General features: G+C 46.9%; 3 protein-coding genes across 7 annotated transcripts in view; all 3 read left to right on the top strand.

The window, feature by feature from the left end:
- LOC116503386 (H-2 class I histocompatibility antigen, Q9 alpha chain-like) overlaps window positions 1-13566 on the top strand; it is a 504076-nt gene that overhangs the window by 158989 nt on the left and 331521 nt on the right. The window lies entirely within an intron of this gene.
- The window catches only part of LOC116503420 (major histocompatibility complex class I-related gene protein-like), a 465627-nt gene that overhangs the window by 191291 nt on the left and 260770 nt on the right, over window positions 1-13566 (top strand). The gene's annotated exons all lie outside the window — the stretch shown is intronic.
- LOC116503409 (H-2 class I histocompatibility antigen, Q9 alpha chain-like) overlaps window positions 1-13566 on the top strand; it is a 105866-nt gene that overhangs the window by 79902 nt on the left and 12398 nt on the right. Inside the window, exon 1 of one of the 2 annotated variants that reach the window (XM_032209809.1) lies at window positions 10892-11035. The exons of the other annotated variant lie outside the window; for it this stretch is intronic. Coding sequence (XP_032065700.1) covers window positions 10963-11035 — 73 coding nt within the window. The 5' untranslated portion in view covers window positions 10892-10962. Of the gene's footprint in view, window positions 1-10891; window positions 11036-13566 lie in introns of those variants that run through there. 2 annotated transcript variants of the gene reach the window in all.

Genomic DNA, 13566 nt, shown 5'->3' with positions numbered 1-13566 from the left:
TGTTTGTATTATCAGCTGTTAGTGCAACAACTTTGGATTTCAAATTGTTTTCATTTATTACTCTGTATAGATGGTTTGACAAAATTTCGGCAGTTTCACCCTACATTTAAAATGTTTACTTGAATCCCCTTGGTAACATGAAAATATCTTACTAGTATTGGATACAATTTGGTTTCATTATGATTTGATGCATCAGATAAAACCGTTGCAAATGCTGCAATTTTCAAGTCTGCTGTAAGTATTTTATCACAGTAATTTTTAAATACTGATTTAATAATAGCCTCGTATTTTGTCCTGGCGCATGAAAATTTAGCATTGTGAAACTTTTTCAATAATTTAGTTGTACAATCCATACTATGAAAACTTTGATTGTGAATTATGGTATGAAATGCAAATGTTCCCTCCATTGCAGCTAACTGTTTTTCATCTTCAGAATAATTTGAAGTTTTAAAAAAAACCTGTTACTTTACGACTGGAAGCTGATACATCTAATGATTGCTTATGTTTGTTGGTGGACAAGTGTTTCATTATAGCTGCTCTGCCCCCAACTGCAATACAAAATTCTCCTCTGCAAATATTGCAGAAAACAATGGCAACTTTCTTTGATATGAGGAATGGGGCCCATGTGTGTCAGCATCACTCCATTATATAATTAGGAAAGAAAGGCTAAGAGATTCCATGTGTTGGAAATCAAAAGTACTTTTACTAATTACAAATGGTAAGCGAGCAGTTGCGAAGCAAAGTCTGCTTAATTAGGCGCGAAAGCGATTGATATATAGAATAGTCCATTCCCCACCCCTTGGGATCATAGCCTCAGGCCAATCATAAGTCCTTCAAATGTCAGGTGTGAGATAACTTCAAAGACATCACGAAGATGGAATGTCGAGGCCGTTGGTCCAGGCGGGAAGCACTCACGCATGTGCAATCCAACCATCTGGTACATACTAGAACATTCCTCCAGCACATCGAATTACCCCTCCCAAATACCAATCCTCCCTCCCCGTTTCATGACAGCTGAAGCAACAGCAAGGCAGAAGCTGACATCCGGCCGTCCCCCGGAAAAAGGCTGTTAGGCCTGGGAAAAAAAACAAACGAACAGACAAACAACAAAACATAAAAAGAAGGAGGGGGGGAGAGAAAATTAAGGCTTGTCAGGGTAAACAGCATAAAACTTCCAAAGCAGTCGGGAGCACGAACATGGGATTTATCAACCCACTCCGTGTGGGAGAGAGGAAAATGCTTCCAAGCCACCAGGTATTGGATGCGATTACGGTGCTTGCGGGAATCAAGAATTTCACGAACTTCGAAGTGACGTTCCCCATCAACTAGCAACGGAGCAGGCGGAGGGTCATCAGGGGGACGCAAGTGGGAAACCCCAACAGGCTTGATGAGGTTAATGTGGAACACCGGGTGGATCCGGTTGAGGTGTTTGGGTAATTGTAAACGAACAGAGACAGGATTGATGACCTTTACAATGGGGAAGGGCCCCACATATTTGGGCCCCAACTTCTTAGATTTCTGCGTTGTGTGCAGGAACTTTGTTGACAAATAAACCAAATCGCCAGGCCGGTATTCATAAGGCTGAGAGTGTTTCTTATCCGCTTGTTTCTTATGGGCCTTATGTGCAGCGTCCAAAGTGGAGAGGGTCAACGGCCAAACACGACTGAGACGCTCACTCCAGTCCGCAACTGAAGGAACCTGCGGTTGGTCCCGAGGCAATTCAGGAATAGGAACAAAATCCTGTCTGTAAACGACCCGGAAAGGGGTGAAACCCGTGCTGGAATGAACAGAATTGTTGTAGGCCACCTCAGCATGTGGTAACAAGTCTACCCAATCATCCTGTTGATAATTGATGAAACAACGTAAATATTGCTCAAGAACGGAATTAGTACGTTCACATCCGCCATTAGTCTGAGGATGGTAGGCGGAGCTAAGGCCCTGGGCGGAGCCAATGCGTTTGAGAAATTCCTTCCAGAAATTAGATGTGAATTGGACACCACGATCGGAGATAATGCGATCGGGCACTCCATGCAAACGGTAAATGTGGGAAATGAAAAGTTTAGCCAGCGCCTTAGCAGAAGAAATTTTGTGGCAAGGCACGAAATGAACTTGCTTGGAAAACAAGTCGGTGACCACCCATATGACCGTATGTCCCTGGCTCTCGGGGAGCTCAACAATGAAGTCCATAGAAATCTCCTTCCAAGGGGCAACCGGGCGAGCGACAGACTGGAGCAGCCCTTGTGGTTTCCCCGGCGGTCTTTTAGCGGTTGCACAAACTTGGCAACTGGCCACATAAAGTTCAATGTCCTTTTTTAAAGAGGGCCACCAGAATTGCCTCTTCACTAGATGCAAAGTTTTGACGAATCCAAAATGACCCGCTAATCTGGAATCATGTGCGCGATGAAGGACCACGAGCCGTAGGGATGCGGGGATGTACAATTTGGCGCCGATCCACGGCAGATCATCCCTCATAGTGCACTCGTCCCGATGGTTCAGGAACCAGTCGTCGTGAGGAAGCGCTTGTTTGAGGTCAGAAAGAAGATCCTGAGGCACATCCTTTTTTGCGCGGGTCTGCTGGCGCGTGACCACTGGAGCCACTAGGAGCGGTTGGACGATACTCAGTTTAGAGCAATTATATTGAGGCAGTCTGGACAAGGCATCTGCCATGAAATTTTTTCCGCCCGGGATATACTTAAGTGTGAAATTGAAATGGTTGAAATATTGGGCCCAACGCATTTGTTTGGGGGAGAGACGCCGTGGCGTTCTCAAAGCTTCCAAATTCTTGTGGTCAGTCCACACCTCAAACAGGTGTTTAGCGCCCTCTAGGAAATGTGGCCACGTGGCTAGGGCCCAACGGACCGCGAAAGCCTCTTTCTCCCAAACTGCCCAACGTTTCTCCGTGTCAGTGAGCTTTCGGGAGGTGTACGCGCAAGGTTGTAGGTTACCTTGGTCGTTGGCTTGCAGCAAGATGGCCCCCACGGTGACGTCGCTGGCGTCAGCCTGGACGACGAAAGGCCTGTCTAGGTCAGGATGCTTTAGCACTGGCTCAGCGGCAAACAGACGTTTAAGTTTTTCGAACGAAGCCTGGCATTCCATGTTCCAGTCCAGAGGCTTATTAGGTTTAGGTTTCGGCTCCCCCTTTGACTTGAGCAAATTAGTTATAGGAAGAGCAATTTTAGCAAAAGATGGAATGAACTGACGGTAGAAATTAGCAAAGCCCAAAATTTTTTGTAACTGTTTACGAGTTTTGGGCGCGTCCCATTCAGTGACCGCCCTCACTTTCTCAGGGTCCATCTCAATGCCGTCAGGGGAGATGCGATATCCAAGGTAGTCAATTTTAGTTTGGTGAAACTCACACTTAGACAATTTGGCATAAAGATCAGCGGCTCGGAGTTTTTTCAAAACAGTGCGCACAAGAGCGACGTGTTGGTCATAAGTGCGAGTATAGATAAGGATATCGTCTAAATATATGATAACTCCTTTGTAGAGATGGTCGTGCAAGATCAAATTGATTAATTGCATGAAGACTGCAGGAGCCCCCTGCAGGCCAAAAGGCATGACCCGGAACTGGAAGCAACCAAGAGGGCAGTTGAAAGCAGTCTTCCATTCGTCTCCCTCCTTTATGCGGACCCTACAGTAAGCTTCCCTGAGGTCCAATTTAGTAAAAATGCGGCCCTTCCCCAGCTGGGCCAACATGTCCTTCATCAACGGGAGTGGGTAGAGATTCTGAGTTGATATCGCGTTCAAGTTTTTAAAATTACAACATAATCTAAGAGAGCCATCTTTCTTTTCACGGAAAAGTACAGGGGCAGCCACTTTGGGGCGAGCCGGTTCAATGAATCCACGTTTCAAATTTTTATCAATGAAAGTCCGCATTTCCTCCATCTCCCTGGGTGACATGGAATAAATTTGGGGTTTTGGTAGTTTAACCCCGGGTAAGATGTCTATGGAGCAGTCAGTAGGCCTGTGGGGAGGCAGTTTGTCGGAAGACTTTTCGCTGAAAACCTCCTTAAGGTCCCAATACTCTTTAGGAATTTTCTCCTCTCCTTCAATCCTCTCCTGCCCTCTAGCGGCCACTTCAGGAGTGTCAGTCATAAGTTGCCCCGGGGTGCCCTCCCCCTCTGGAGGCTCCTTTGTGCGAATGCGCAAGCGGCCTGTCCGCCAATTTATGTGAGGGTTCCACTTCCGGAGCCAAGGGAGGCCTAAAATTAGTGGCCTGTCCATGCCAGGCGCAACCACAAAAGAAATTAGTTCAGTATGGGAACCCATCTTCATCTCCAAGGGCTCCGTAAAAAAATGGGCGGGTCCCCCCCCTGCAATGGATCCATCTATCTGGCAAAACACAATCGGGGTTTTCAAAGTGCGCAATTTGAGGCCCAATTTTTCCACCATGGCCGGGTTGATCATGGATCGGGAACAGCCCGAATCGAGCAAGGCGTGAAAGGTTGCTGGTTGCCCCTCAGGGGGAACTTTTAACTCTATGGGGATTAGCAGGGGCCCTTTGTTTGAACTCACCCAGTGAGGCGATGTGTCGTCATCGGAGTCCTCAGAAGAGGAGGAGTTGGCGTTCGCGTCTCCCTCCAACGCCTGGGCGAAATGGGGGGGCCTAGAGTCCACAGCGAAGGCAGCTTCCTTCTTCTTCTTGTCGGAGACTCTGCCAGACTTCTCCTCACGTTTGGGTGGGGGTTGGGCGGAGATGGGTAATTTAGCACGACAGTCGGGGGCGGTGTGCCCCAACTTTCTGCAATGGAAGCATGTTATGGGTCTGGAGAGCCCTGAAGGAGCCCCCCTCCCCTCGCCCCTTCGTTTGAATTGCGATTTGCCGCCTGGAGGGGGGGTGCTCTTAGAAGCTTTCTCCTTCCTCTTCTTTCTTTCCTCTTTGGCACAACGGAGCCTGATTAAGTCGAGTTCAGCATCAGCTGCGTGTTCAAACCAAGTGGTCAAACGTCTGGGCAGGTTGCGATTGACACATTGCTGATAAATGTCTTCATCTAAGCCTGAAGCAAATTTGTCCAAAAGGGCGTCCTCGCCCCATCCTCTCATATATTGGGACAGGCACTGAAATTCCTGGATGTATTGGGCGACAGGTCTATCGTCCTGCTCGAGGGTTATAAATTTCAATTTGCTCCGCTTCTCAGTCAAAGGGTCATCAAAGCATTGTCGGAAAGCCTCCATAAATCGATTGAAATCCCCCAAGAGGGGGGAGGCAGACATATGTAAAGCCGTGGACCAGGTAGCTGCTTCGCCGTCTAAGGATAGGAGAACCATTCTCACCCTCATGCCATCTGTCTCAAAATCACGGCCATAAATTTCCATGTAATTAAAAACTTGCATAATAAAAGAGGCCAGGCTAGCAGAATCACCATTGTATCGCACAGGCAGGGGAGGGATTTTTGCCATCCTGTGCCTTCGGGGAGGTGGGGCCCCCGGTCCAGCAAAACCTCTAGCCACAGGGGGTGAAGCAGGTCGAGGGGGGGGGTGAAACCGCGCGTGGGTACTGTCGCTCCCAGCCCCTCCAGTCTTTTTCATCTTCCCCACTCCTTTCCCCAAAATACCTTTGTCCCCAATAATCAGGTAATTCACTCCTCTGGGGTTTTCTCACGGCTCCCGTCTCCAGCGTTCGTTGTCAGGGTTGCCCTTGGGTGACCCCTGCATTCCAGCTTGTCTCTTCCTCTCTTTGTCCTACCGAAGTGGACCATCGTGGGGGGGGGTGTCAGGCTGGCTGGATATTTGTAGTTGAAACAAATCTTCATGAAGTGAGAGGTCGGGAGGTCCAGGCTCGTGAAGCGAAAGTTCGGGAGGCCCGGCTCCGCTGGTATCCACATCGCAAGTGGCCCCCTCCTCTTCCCTGATCGGTGAAGACATTCCTCCCTTCACGGTAGACGTAGATCTCCTGGAAAGGGTTTTAAAGAGACTTTGCTTCTTGTCAGCATCACTCCATTATATAATTAGGAAAGAAAGGCTAAGAGATTCCATGTGTTGGAAATCAAAAGTACTTTTACTAATTACAAATGGTAAGCGAGCAGTTGCGAAGCAAAGTCTGCTTAATTAGGCGCGAAAGTGATTGATATATAGAATAGTCCATTCCCACCCCTTGGGATCATAGCCTCAGGCCAATCATAAGTCCTTCAAATGTCAGGTGTGAGATAACTTCAAAGACATCACGAAGATGGAATGTCGAGGCCGTTGGTCCAGGCGGGAAGCACTCACGCATGCGCAATCCAACCATCTGGTACATACTAGAACATTCCTCCAGCACATCGAATTACCCCTCCCAACAGGGGTGGGTTTCGACCGGTTCGCACCGGTCCCTGCGATTCGGTTGGTCGCCGAACCCAGAAGTAAGTAACTTCCGGGAACGGCGAAGGCCCCCCCCGCGCCCGCGCACGCCCGCACACCCGTGCCCGCTCCTTACCCGGTTTTTGTTAATTTTGCGCTTTCCACGCATGCGCAGAACGCCTGCGCGATCCTCCAGGAGCAGCTGGAGCATCGCGCAGACGCTAGTACACATGCACGCGCACGCCGCGTGCGTGAGGACGCCGCGTGCGTGCACACGTGCGCCGTGTGCGTGCGTGAGGACGCCGCCGGCCTCGTTCCAACCAATCTGGTTGGAACGGGGCGAGAAACCCACCCCTGCCTCCCAAATACCAACCCTCCCTCCCCGTTTCATGACAGCTGAAGCAACAGCAAGGCAGAAGCTGACAATGTGTCTTTATTGTTGCTCCCTTCACTCCCCCTTCAAATCCACGCATCTTCCAGGCAATCGGTTTGTGTTTCCCCCAAGGGCTCCATGGCCTTCAGTCCTTCCTGGATCCCACATTCCCTCCGCTGTTTTATAAAATCTTTCCTTTTTAAAAAAAAAATTTTTTTTATTTCCATTTTCATAACATACACTCACATGTATACTATACATAGCCAGTATCATATAGTATTAAATAATAATTACATCAGTTCCTCTTGTCAACAATGCCCAGCAAAATAAAAACCCATTATAGCTCTTCTGCTCTCCGTACACCTCTTTCTTCTACCTCTCTCCAACTTTCTATCTTCCCTCCATCATCCTTTCCTACTCTACTTCCCCTTCCTTTCTCCTTCTCCTCTCTCTACATTCCACTCCTCCTTATCCTTCTCACCTTCCCCCCTTACCCTCTCTCCTATCCTTCTCTTCCCATCTTTCTTCTCCCTTCTGGTTCCCACTCCTCCTCTCATTGGTGTATTTCAGCTACATGTCAATATGCTTAACATATCCTAGTTTTAAAGAAAAAATAATAATAATAGTAGTAATGAAAATATAAGAGAAAACAGTATACATGTAGAGTCAAATTACATTAAAATCTAACACGTCGCGTCAAACCTGATATATATCCCTCTCCCCCTACCCTCCCCCCCCAACCTCCCCCCAGCCTTAACCCCCCCCCCCCCGACTTCTCAGAACCCGTACATAGTATAGATTTTTAACAAAAACAGTCTAAAATATATTGGAAAAAAGAATAAAAAAAATTGATAACATCTTTACATTGAACTTAGCTCCTCCTTGCTAAACTAGCTTTAAACAATTTAAATCATTCCTGATCTTAAGCATAAGCTATCTGGAATTTCTTAGTCCCGTATTTATTTTGTATATAATCAATCCATTTTTTCCAGTCTCGACTATAAAATCTTTCCTTATTAACAAGCCATGTTGGCCCTCTGTGAGGCAAGGAGTTCGTTTTATCCCCACCCCCTTTGAAGCTGGGTTACCAGGTGGGGTTTCCTGCTGCTTCTGGAGGTGGACCCCACACACCCCTTCTCCCTGTGGGTGACTACAGCCTGCTTGGGCAGTCCGTATGAGGCCTTGCTTGAAGAGGGAAGGGCACAATTGGGGGATGGGGGCAGGTAGGTTCTGGGGTTCCTGTTCTCCCTTTGATTTTGCTTTCTCTTCCCTTCCTCTCTCTCTCTCATTGAGATATATAAATCTTAAGAATTATTTAATGGTGAAAAATGTAAAGTTCTACATTTAGGCAAGAACAACCAAATGCACAGGTATAGTATTGATGGTACCTTGCTCAACAGTAGTAACTGTGAAAGGGATCTTGGAGTCCTAGTGGGCAACCATTTAAATATGAGCCAGCCGTGTGCAGCAGCTGCCAAAAAAGCCAACACAGTTCTAGGCTGCATAAACAGAGGGACAGAATCAAGATCACGTGAAGTGTTAATACCACTTTATAATGCCTTGGTAAAAACACGCTTGTAATGCTGCATCTGTGGTTTCATGATTGTATTTATGATCAGTTGCCAATTGCCAGCCACCCCTCCCCCCACCGATCATATGATCCCCATTTGCAAACGTATCTACTGGCTTCCCCCCCTAGAATCAATGGGGAACCCGGTAGAAAATGTTGCAAGCTGCTGGGACCTGCCAAGAGGTTTAGGTTTAGGTTTAGGTTTAATTTATTTGTATGCCGCCCTTTTCCCTGAAGGGACTCAGGGCGGCTCACAACTCAAAAAGGGAGGGGAAATACAAACAGAGTTACAAAAACATAAAAACCATACATAGTTAAAAGCACAACAATCATACCATTCGAAGTGGGGCAGCGGGTCTTTAGCCCCAAGCCTGTCCGAACAGCCAGGTTTTAAGGGCTATGCGGAAGGCCTGGAGGGTGGTGAGGACTCCCTCTCATCTTCTGGGAGCTGATTGAAAGAGCTGCCTGCCGAGGAGGGTTGAAATCCTTCAGATCTCCGCTCCATTCCTGCAGCTGCTGTAGGGATTCCCTTCCATGCATGCAGGGGAGCTGAGCTGATGTGTTTGTTTTTTTTTACTATGTACTGATAGAACAAGTTATTTTACATCAGCATCTAAATAGTAAAGGATTGGAGAAATGGGCCCACATTAAAAAGCGGCATTGGTAAAACTGCTTCAGGGACACACCCACCCAGCAACCAGGCAGAGAACCGGTTGCTAACATTTTTCAATCCCACCCTGGCTTTTGGACCATTGCTAATAAACATGTTGTCCCCCCCCCACCTTGGACTTTTTATTTGAAGATGGGCACCTGGAAGGGTCTGGGGCCAAGTTTTCATAACCTGACCCTCTCCTCCCCTCCCCTAGGAAACCCCCCAGTTTGGGAAAGTATTCAGAAAAGCTCTCCAGTCTCAGAAAATAAAAACAACCTCAGAAAAAGGAGGGAGCTGAATTAGGGACAACCCCCCCCCCCCCGTCTCACAAACTAGATCCGATTTGGGAGACCAATACAGCTTCTAGCCAGCCCCCCCCCCCCCCCCCAGATCCTTCCCAAGAAGCAGCTCTTCCAATCCAGGGTGATTTTGAAGTCCTCCCTTTGGTTTTCGTTGGGTTGGTGACAGGAGTTGCTTTTGTCAGCTGGAAACAAACTCTTTCACAATAGCCACCCAAGTTAATCTGAGCAAAGCTAAAAAGAAGTAGTTGGTAAATGCTAAAACAATTCCTATTGTAATTATGATTCAAACATCTAAATGTTTTTAGAAAGATGATATGTTAGGCAAAGAGATTAATAATAATTCCACCTTAATAATTAACCAGTCCCCTGGGGTCCCCATGCCTGATCTGAGTAGACAGTGCAATAACTACTGATACTGAAGTCTTTCAGAAAGTAAATATGTTCAGCAGATCTCGTGGAAAATATGGATTTATGTCCATGTGTTTCTGTGGCCATACATGTCTATACAGTAGTTTGTGTGTGAATCTCTTGTTTGCACAAGATGCTGCACCTTAAACTAACCAGATGAGGTTAAGCCTGTTTTGAACCCAGAGAGAAAGGGGAGGACCTGAAGGGGAGGTTCATCCTGCAGACGTTCCAGAGACTCAAAACCAATCGGAGGGTCCCCTAATGGCCTGGGCCTTCTTCAGGGGTAGAAATACAGATGGGTGAAAGGGAGGCAGAAGGTCCCTCTTCTTCTCATTCTGTCCACGCTCAGTGGAAGGCTGATCACAACAAGGGATGGTTCAAGCCCTGAAAAAAGCCATTGCCCCTTACTTATACTTTGCTCATCGTGGGAAATCTTTGAGCATCTTCATGCAGAGCAAAGATCACCTGGGGTTTCTGTGTTCCACCTGATTAAGGGTAGGACAGGACAGGACAAAATAGAAATACAAGAGCAGAGTTGGGTTTCTGACAGATGGCTGTCCAGTCCCTTCTTGAAAGCCTCCAGTGATGAAGCATCCACAACCTTAACCTTAACTTCTGTTCCGTGGGTTGATTGTTCTCAGTCGGAAAACTTCTCCTTATTTCTAGGTTGAATCTTTTCTTGATCAGTTTCCATTCACTGTTCCCTGTCTGGCCTTCAGGCGCTTTGGAGAATAGGCTGACAGCCTCCTCCCCTTCTCTCTGCGACAGCCTCTCAACGCCTTAAATTTGGAAGTTCTCTTCCCCTTAGTCCCCTTTGCCAGCTTTCCACATCTGTGTTTCCTCCTGGCTGATAACGACTATTGAAACAGATTTCAAGCCCCTTCTCATCCGTATCTATTTAGAAAACCCAATGAATGTAGCTACTGTTTGCTTTTGAGTTTTTTTTTTTTAATATCACTGGTTTTCTTCCCTAAATTTTATTCTGGGAGGTGATTCCCGACTGCGAGAAGCTGTCCGGGATCTGAAAGGGACTCCGCCCCTCCCCCTCCTGCGCCCAGTTTACTCTCCCCCTCTTCTGAGTGAGTCCCACACTGAGGAATTCCTGGCAAGAGATCTCCCCGAATGTGATCTTGTCCTGTTTTCGGAGAAAACTTCTTTTCCGCTTCCCTTTTGGCAGCTTTGCTCGCTGAATTTGCTTTTTTTGCTCGGACATCTGCCAAGCAACCACTGACGACATAAGAACGCTTTTTTTTCTATTGGCTGGTCCCGGCCAATCGCCGGCTCGCTCTGGATTGTTGTTTCCCGACTCTCGTGTTGATCACCGCGCGTGCCTCTTTCTTTGCCTTAAGACCTCAGGAGAGCGGAGCGCAGGTTGAGGATGGCCAACAGGATGGCTCTTCGCTTTGCGCCCCTCTTGCTTCTGGCGGTCGCCTCCCCGGAGAGCAGCTTCGGTGAGTCCCTTCAAGGATGGGAAGGATCCATGCAGCCCTGTTCTCTCTCCCCTCTGTCCTCTCTCCCTCCCCCTCCTTCTCTCTATGTATATCTTCCTCCCTCTTCCTCCTATTTCTCCCCCTCCCTCCCACTCTCTGTCCCCCTCTTCCCCCTTTATCCCCCTCCCTCCCCCTCTCCTTCTCTCTTTATATCTCCCTCCATCTCCCCCCTTTCTCCCCCACTCACTCCCCCTCTCCCCTTCTCTCTATATATCTCCCTCCCTCTCCCCGTTTCTCCCCTCTCTCCCCCTCCCTGTCCTCCTTTTCCCCTTCTCGCTCTCCCTCTCCCCCACTCCCTCCCCATCTCTCCCCCTCCTTCTCTATATATCTCCCTCCCCCTCCCCCTTTCTCCCCCTCTCCCCCCTTTCTCCCCCTCCCTCTCTCCCCCACTCCCTCCCCTCTCCCCCTCCTTCTCTATATATATCTCCCTCCCTCTCCCCCCTCTCCCTCTGTCCCCCTCTTCTCCCTTTCTCCCCCACTCCCACCCCCTCTCCCCCTTCTTCTCTATATATATCTCCCTCCCTCTCCCCCTTTTCTCCTCCCCCTCCCCCTCTGTCCCCCTCTGCCACTTTCTCCCCCCCTCTTTGCCTCTCTCTCCTCCTCCCTCTCTCCCCACTCCCTCCCCTTCCTCTCTCTCATCAAGGATGCGGTGTGAATGCAACAGGATAAGAGTGCTACAGGAAACGCCTCATCTTGATAAGTCCATGTCCATCGTTTTTTTTTTTAAAGGTTCCCGTCATTTTATTCAAAATGTGGTTGGACAATTGATCATTCTTTTTTTTTTTAATATAATTTTTATTAAACATTATTACCTTTAAAAAACAGGAAGAAAAATACAGCAACATAAATACAACGACATAAGCAAGACAAATAATACATAACAATATAAAGCAAAACATACAGATACAAATGCCGTTTTAAACATACAACCCCCCCTCCCCACCCCCGCGGTGACAGTCATTCACAGCCCAACTTTTTCTTTCCTTCCTCATTGTTAGGTTTCTAAGCCACATCTTCTCATTGCAAGATTCAGGGATCTATTACGGTACCTATGTTAACTTTCCCCATTTTAAGTCCCTGCTGTTCTCCTAGTCGCCCACATATACCATAGGTTCCAGCTAAGATAATGTTCTGTTTCTCCTTTGTCCCTCAGCCAACCCGTCATTCTGTCCATTTCTGCACATTCGTAGATCTTTTTAATTATAGCATCTTCCGGCGGTATAGTGGTGGATTTCCAAAATTGTGCATAGGTTATTCTTGCGGCCACAATTATATGCAGGCTCAAATGCCATATTGAACTGCTTATGTTATCTGGTTTGATGCTTAGTAACAGGTTCTCAGGTCTCCATTCAATGTTTGCCCCGGTAACCTCTTTTAACCATTTTTTATCCTTTTCCAATATTTCGTGGCCTCAGTACAGGACCACCAAATATGGTAGAATGTGCCATCCTTTCTTCCACATTTCCAACACAATGGAGATAACCCAGGAAACATCTTAGCTAACCTCGTTGGGGGGAAGTGCCACCTATAAACCATCTTGTATATGTTTTCTTTGAATGCAGTAGATGTTGTAAGTTTAATGGTCTTACAAGTCCATGTCCATCTTGATCCCCAGCCTGTCCTTATCCCCCAAATCCCCAGAGCTTCTGGCCACAGGCAGGGATTTGCTTCCCGGAAGCTTCCTTCCATCCCAAAAAGTTCCCAACCTAGGGACACTTGCTGAATTAAAATGTTCTTCCATATTTTTATTATTTGATTCAGCTTGCAGAATTAAAAATGTGAAACATTTGTTAAAAAACAATTTAAATCTTGAGATTTAAAGGATGTGGACTGTTTTATTCCTAATTTTTCTGAGTTTCAATAGGCAAAATGGCAAAGTGTGCTTTGTTTAAATTCTTTTGTGGTACGGAACAGTAAAGTTGTGTTAGGCTTATGTGTGGTTGCAAAAAATCTTGGGTAAAAAGTTTTAAACAGAGATCATCTATTTTAGCATAATTTCATACTTCTTTTTAGTTAGTGCCTGTCAAGAGAAGGTTCTCTTGTCAATGCTCAATTAGCAATTCCAGGAGAGTCTTTTAATTTTCATGATTTGAGTTTTTGGGTGTGGCCCATGGTATTTCATGCTCTACAGTGGTTTTACATTTATCTATACCACGGATGTCAAACTCATCATGTTACATGATTATCATGCTGTATCAGGATGTATTGCGACATATATATTTTTTTTGCCTTTGTGGAGCTGGGGAGGCCTGCTCTGCATTTAGCCTGCATTTGACGCGTTGGCCCAAGGGCTGCCAGTTTGACAGGGGGGATCTATACTTTATTTCCCCCCCCCCCATTAAGATTTGGTTTTCCTGTTCCATCCTTTGTGGATTTGATTCTCCTTGTTAGTTTAGTTTTTGTAGCTACTGGAGTTATCTACGGTGATTCCTTTTGTATGTTGCCCTTTTACATCATATTATTTCCTTTTTTCAATTGTAATACTATTCTTG

This window comes from Thamnophis elegans, chromosome 2 (genome assembly GCF_009769535.1).
Source record: "Thamnophis elegans isolate rThaEle1 chromosome 2, rThaEle1.pri, whole genome shotgun sequence".
NCBI classification, from domain to species: Eukaryota; Metazoa; Chordata; class Lepidosauria; order Squamata; family Colubridae; genus Thamnophis; species Thamnophis elegans.
Note: the sequence above shows the minus strand (reverse complement) of the source record. Positions and strands in the feature narration are given on the sequence as shown.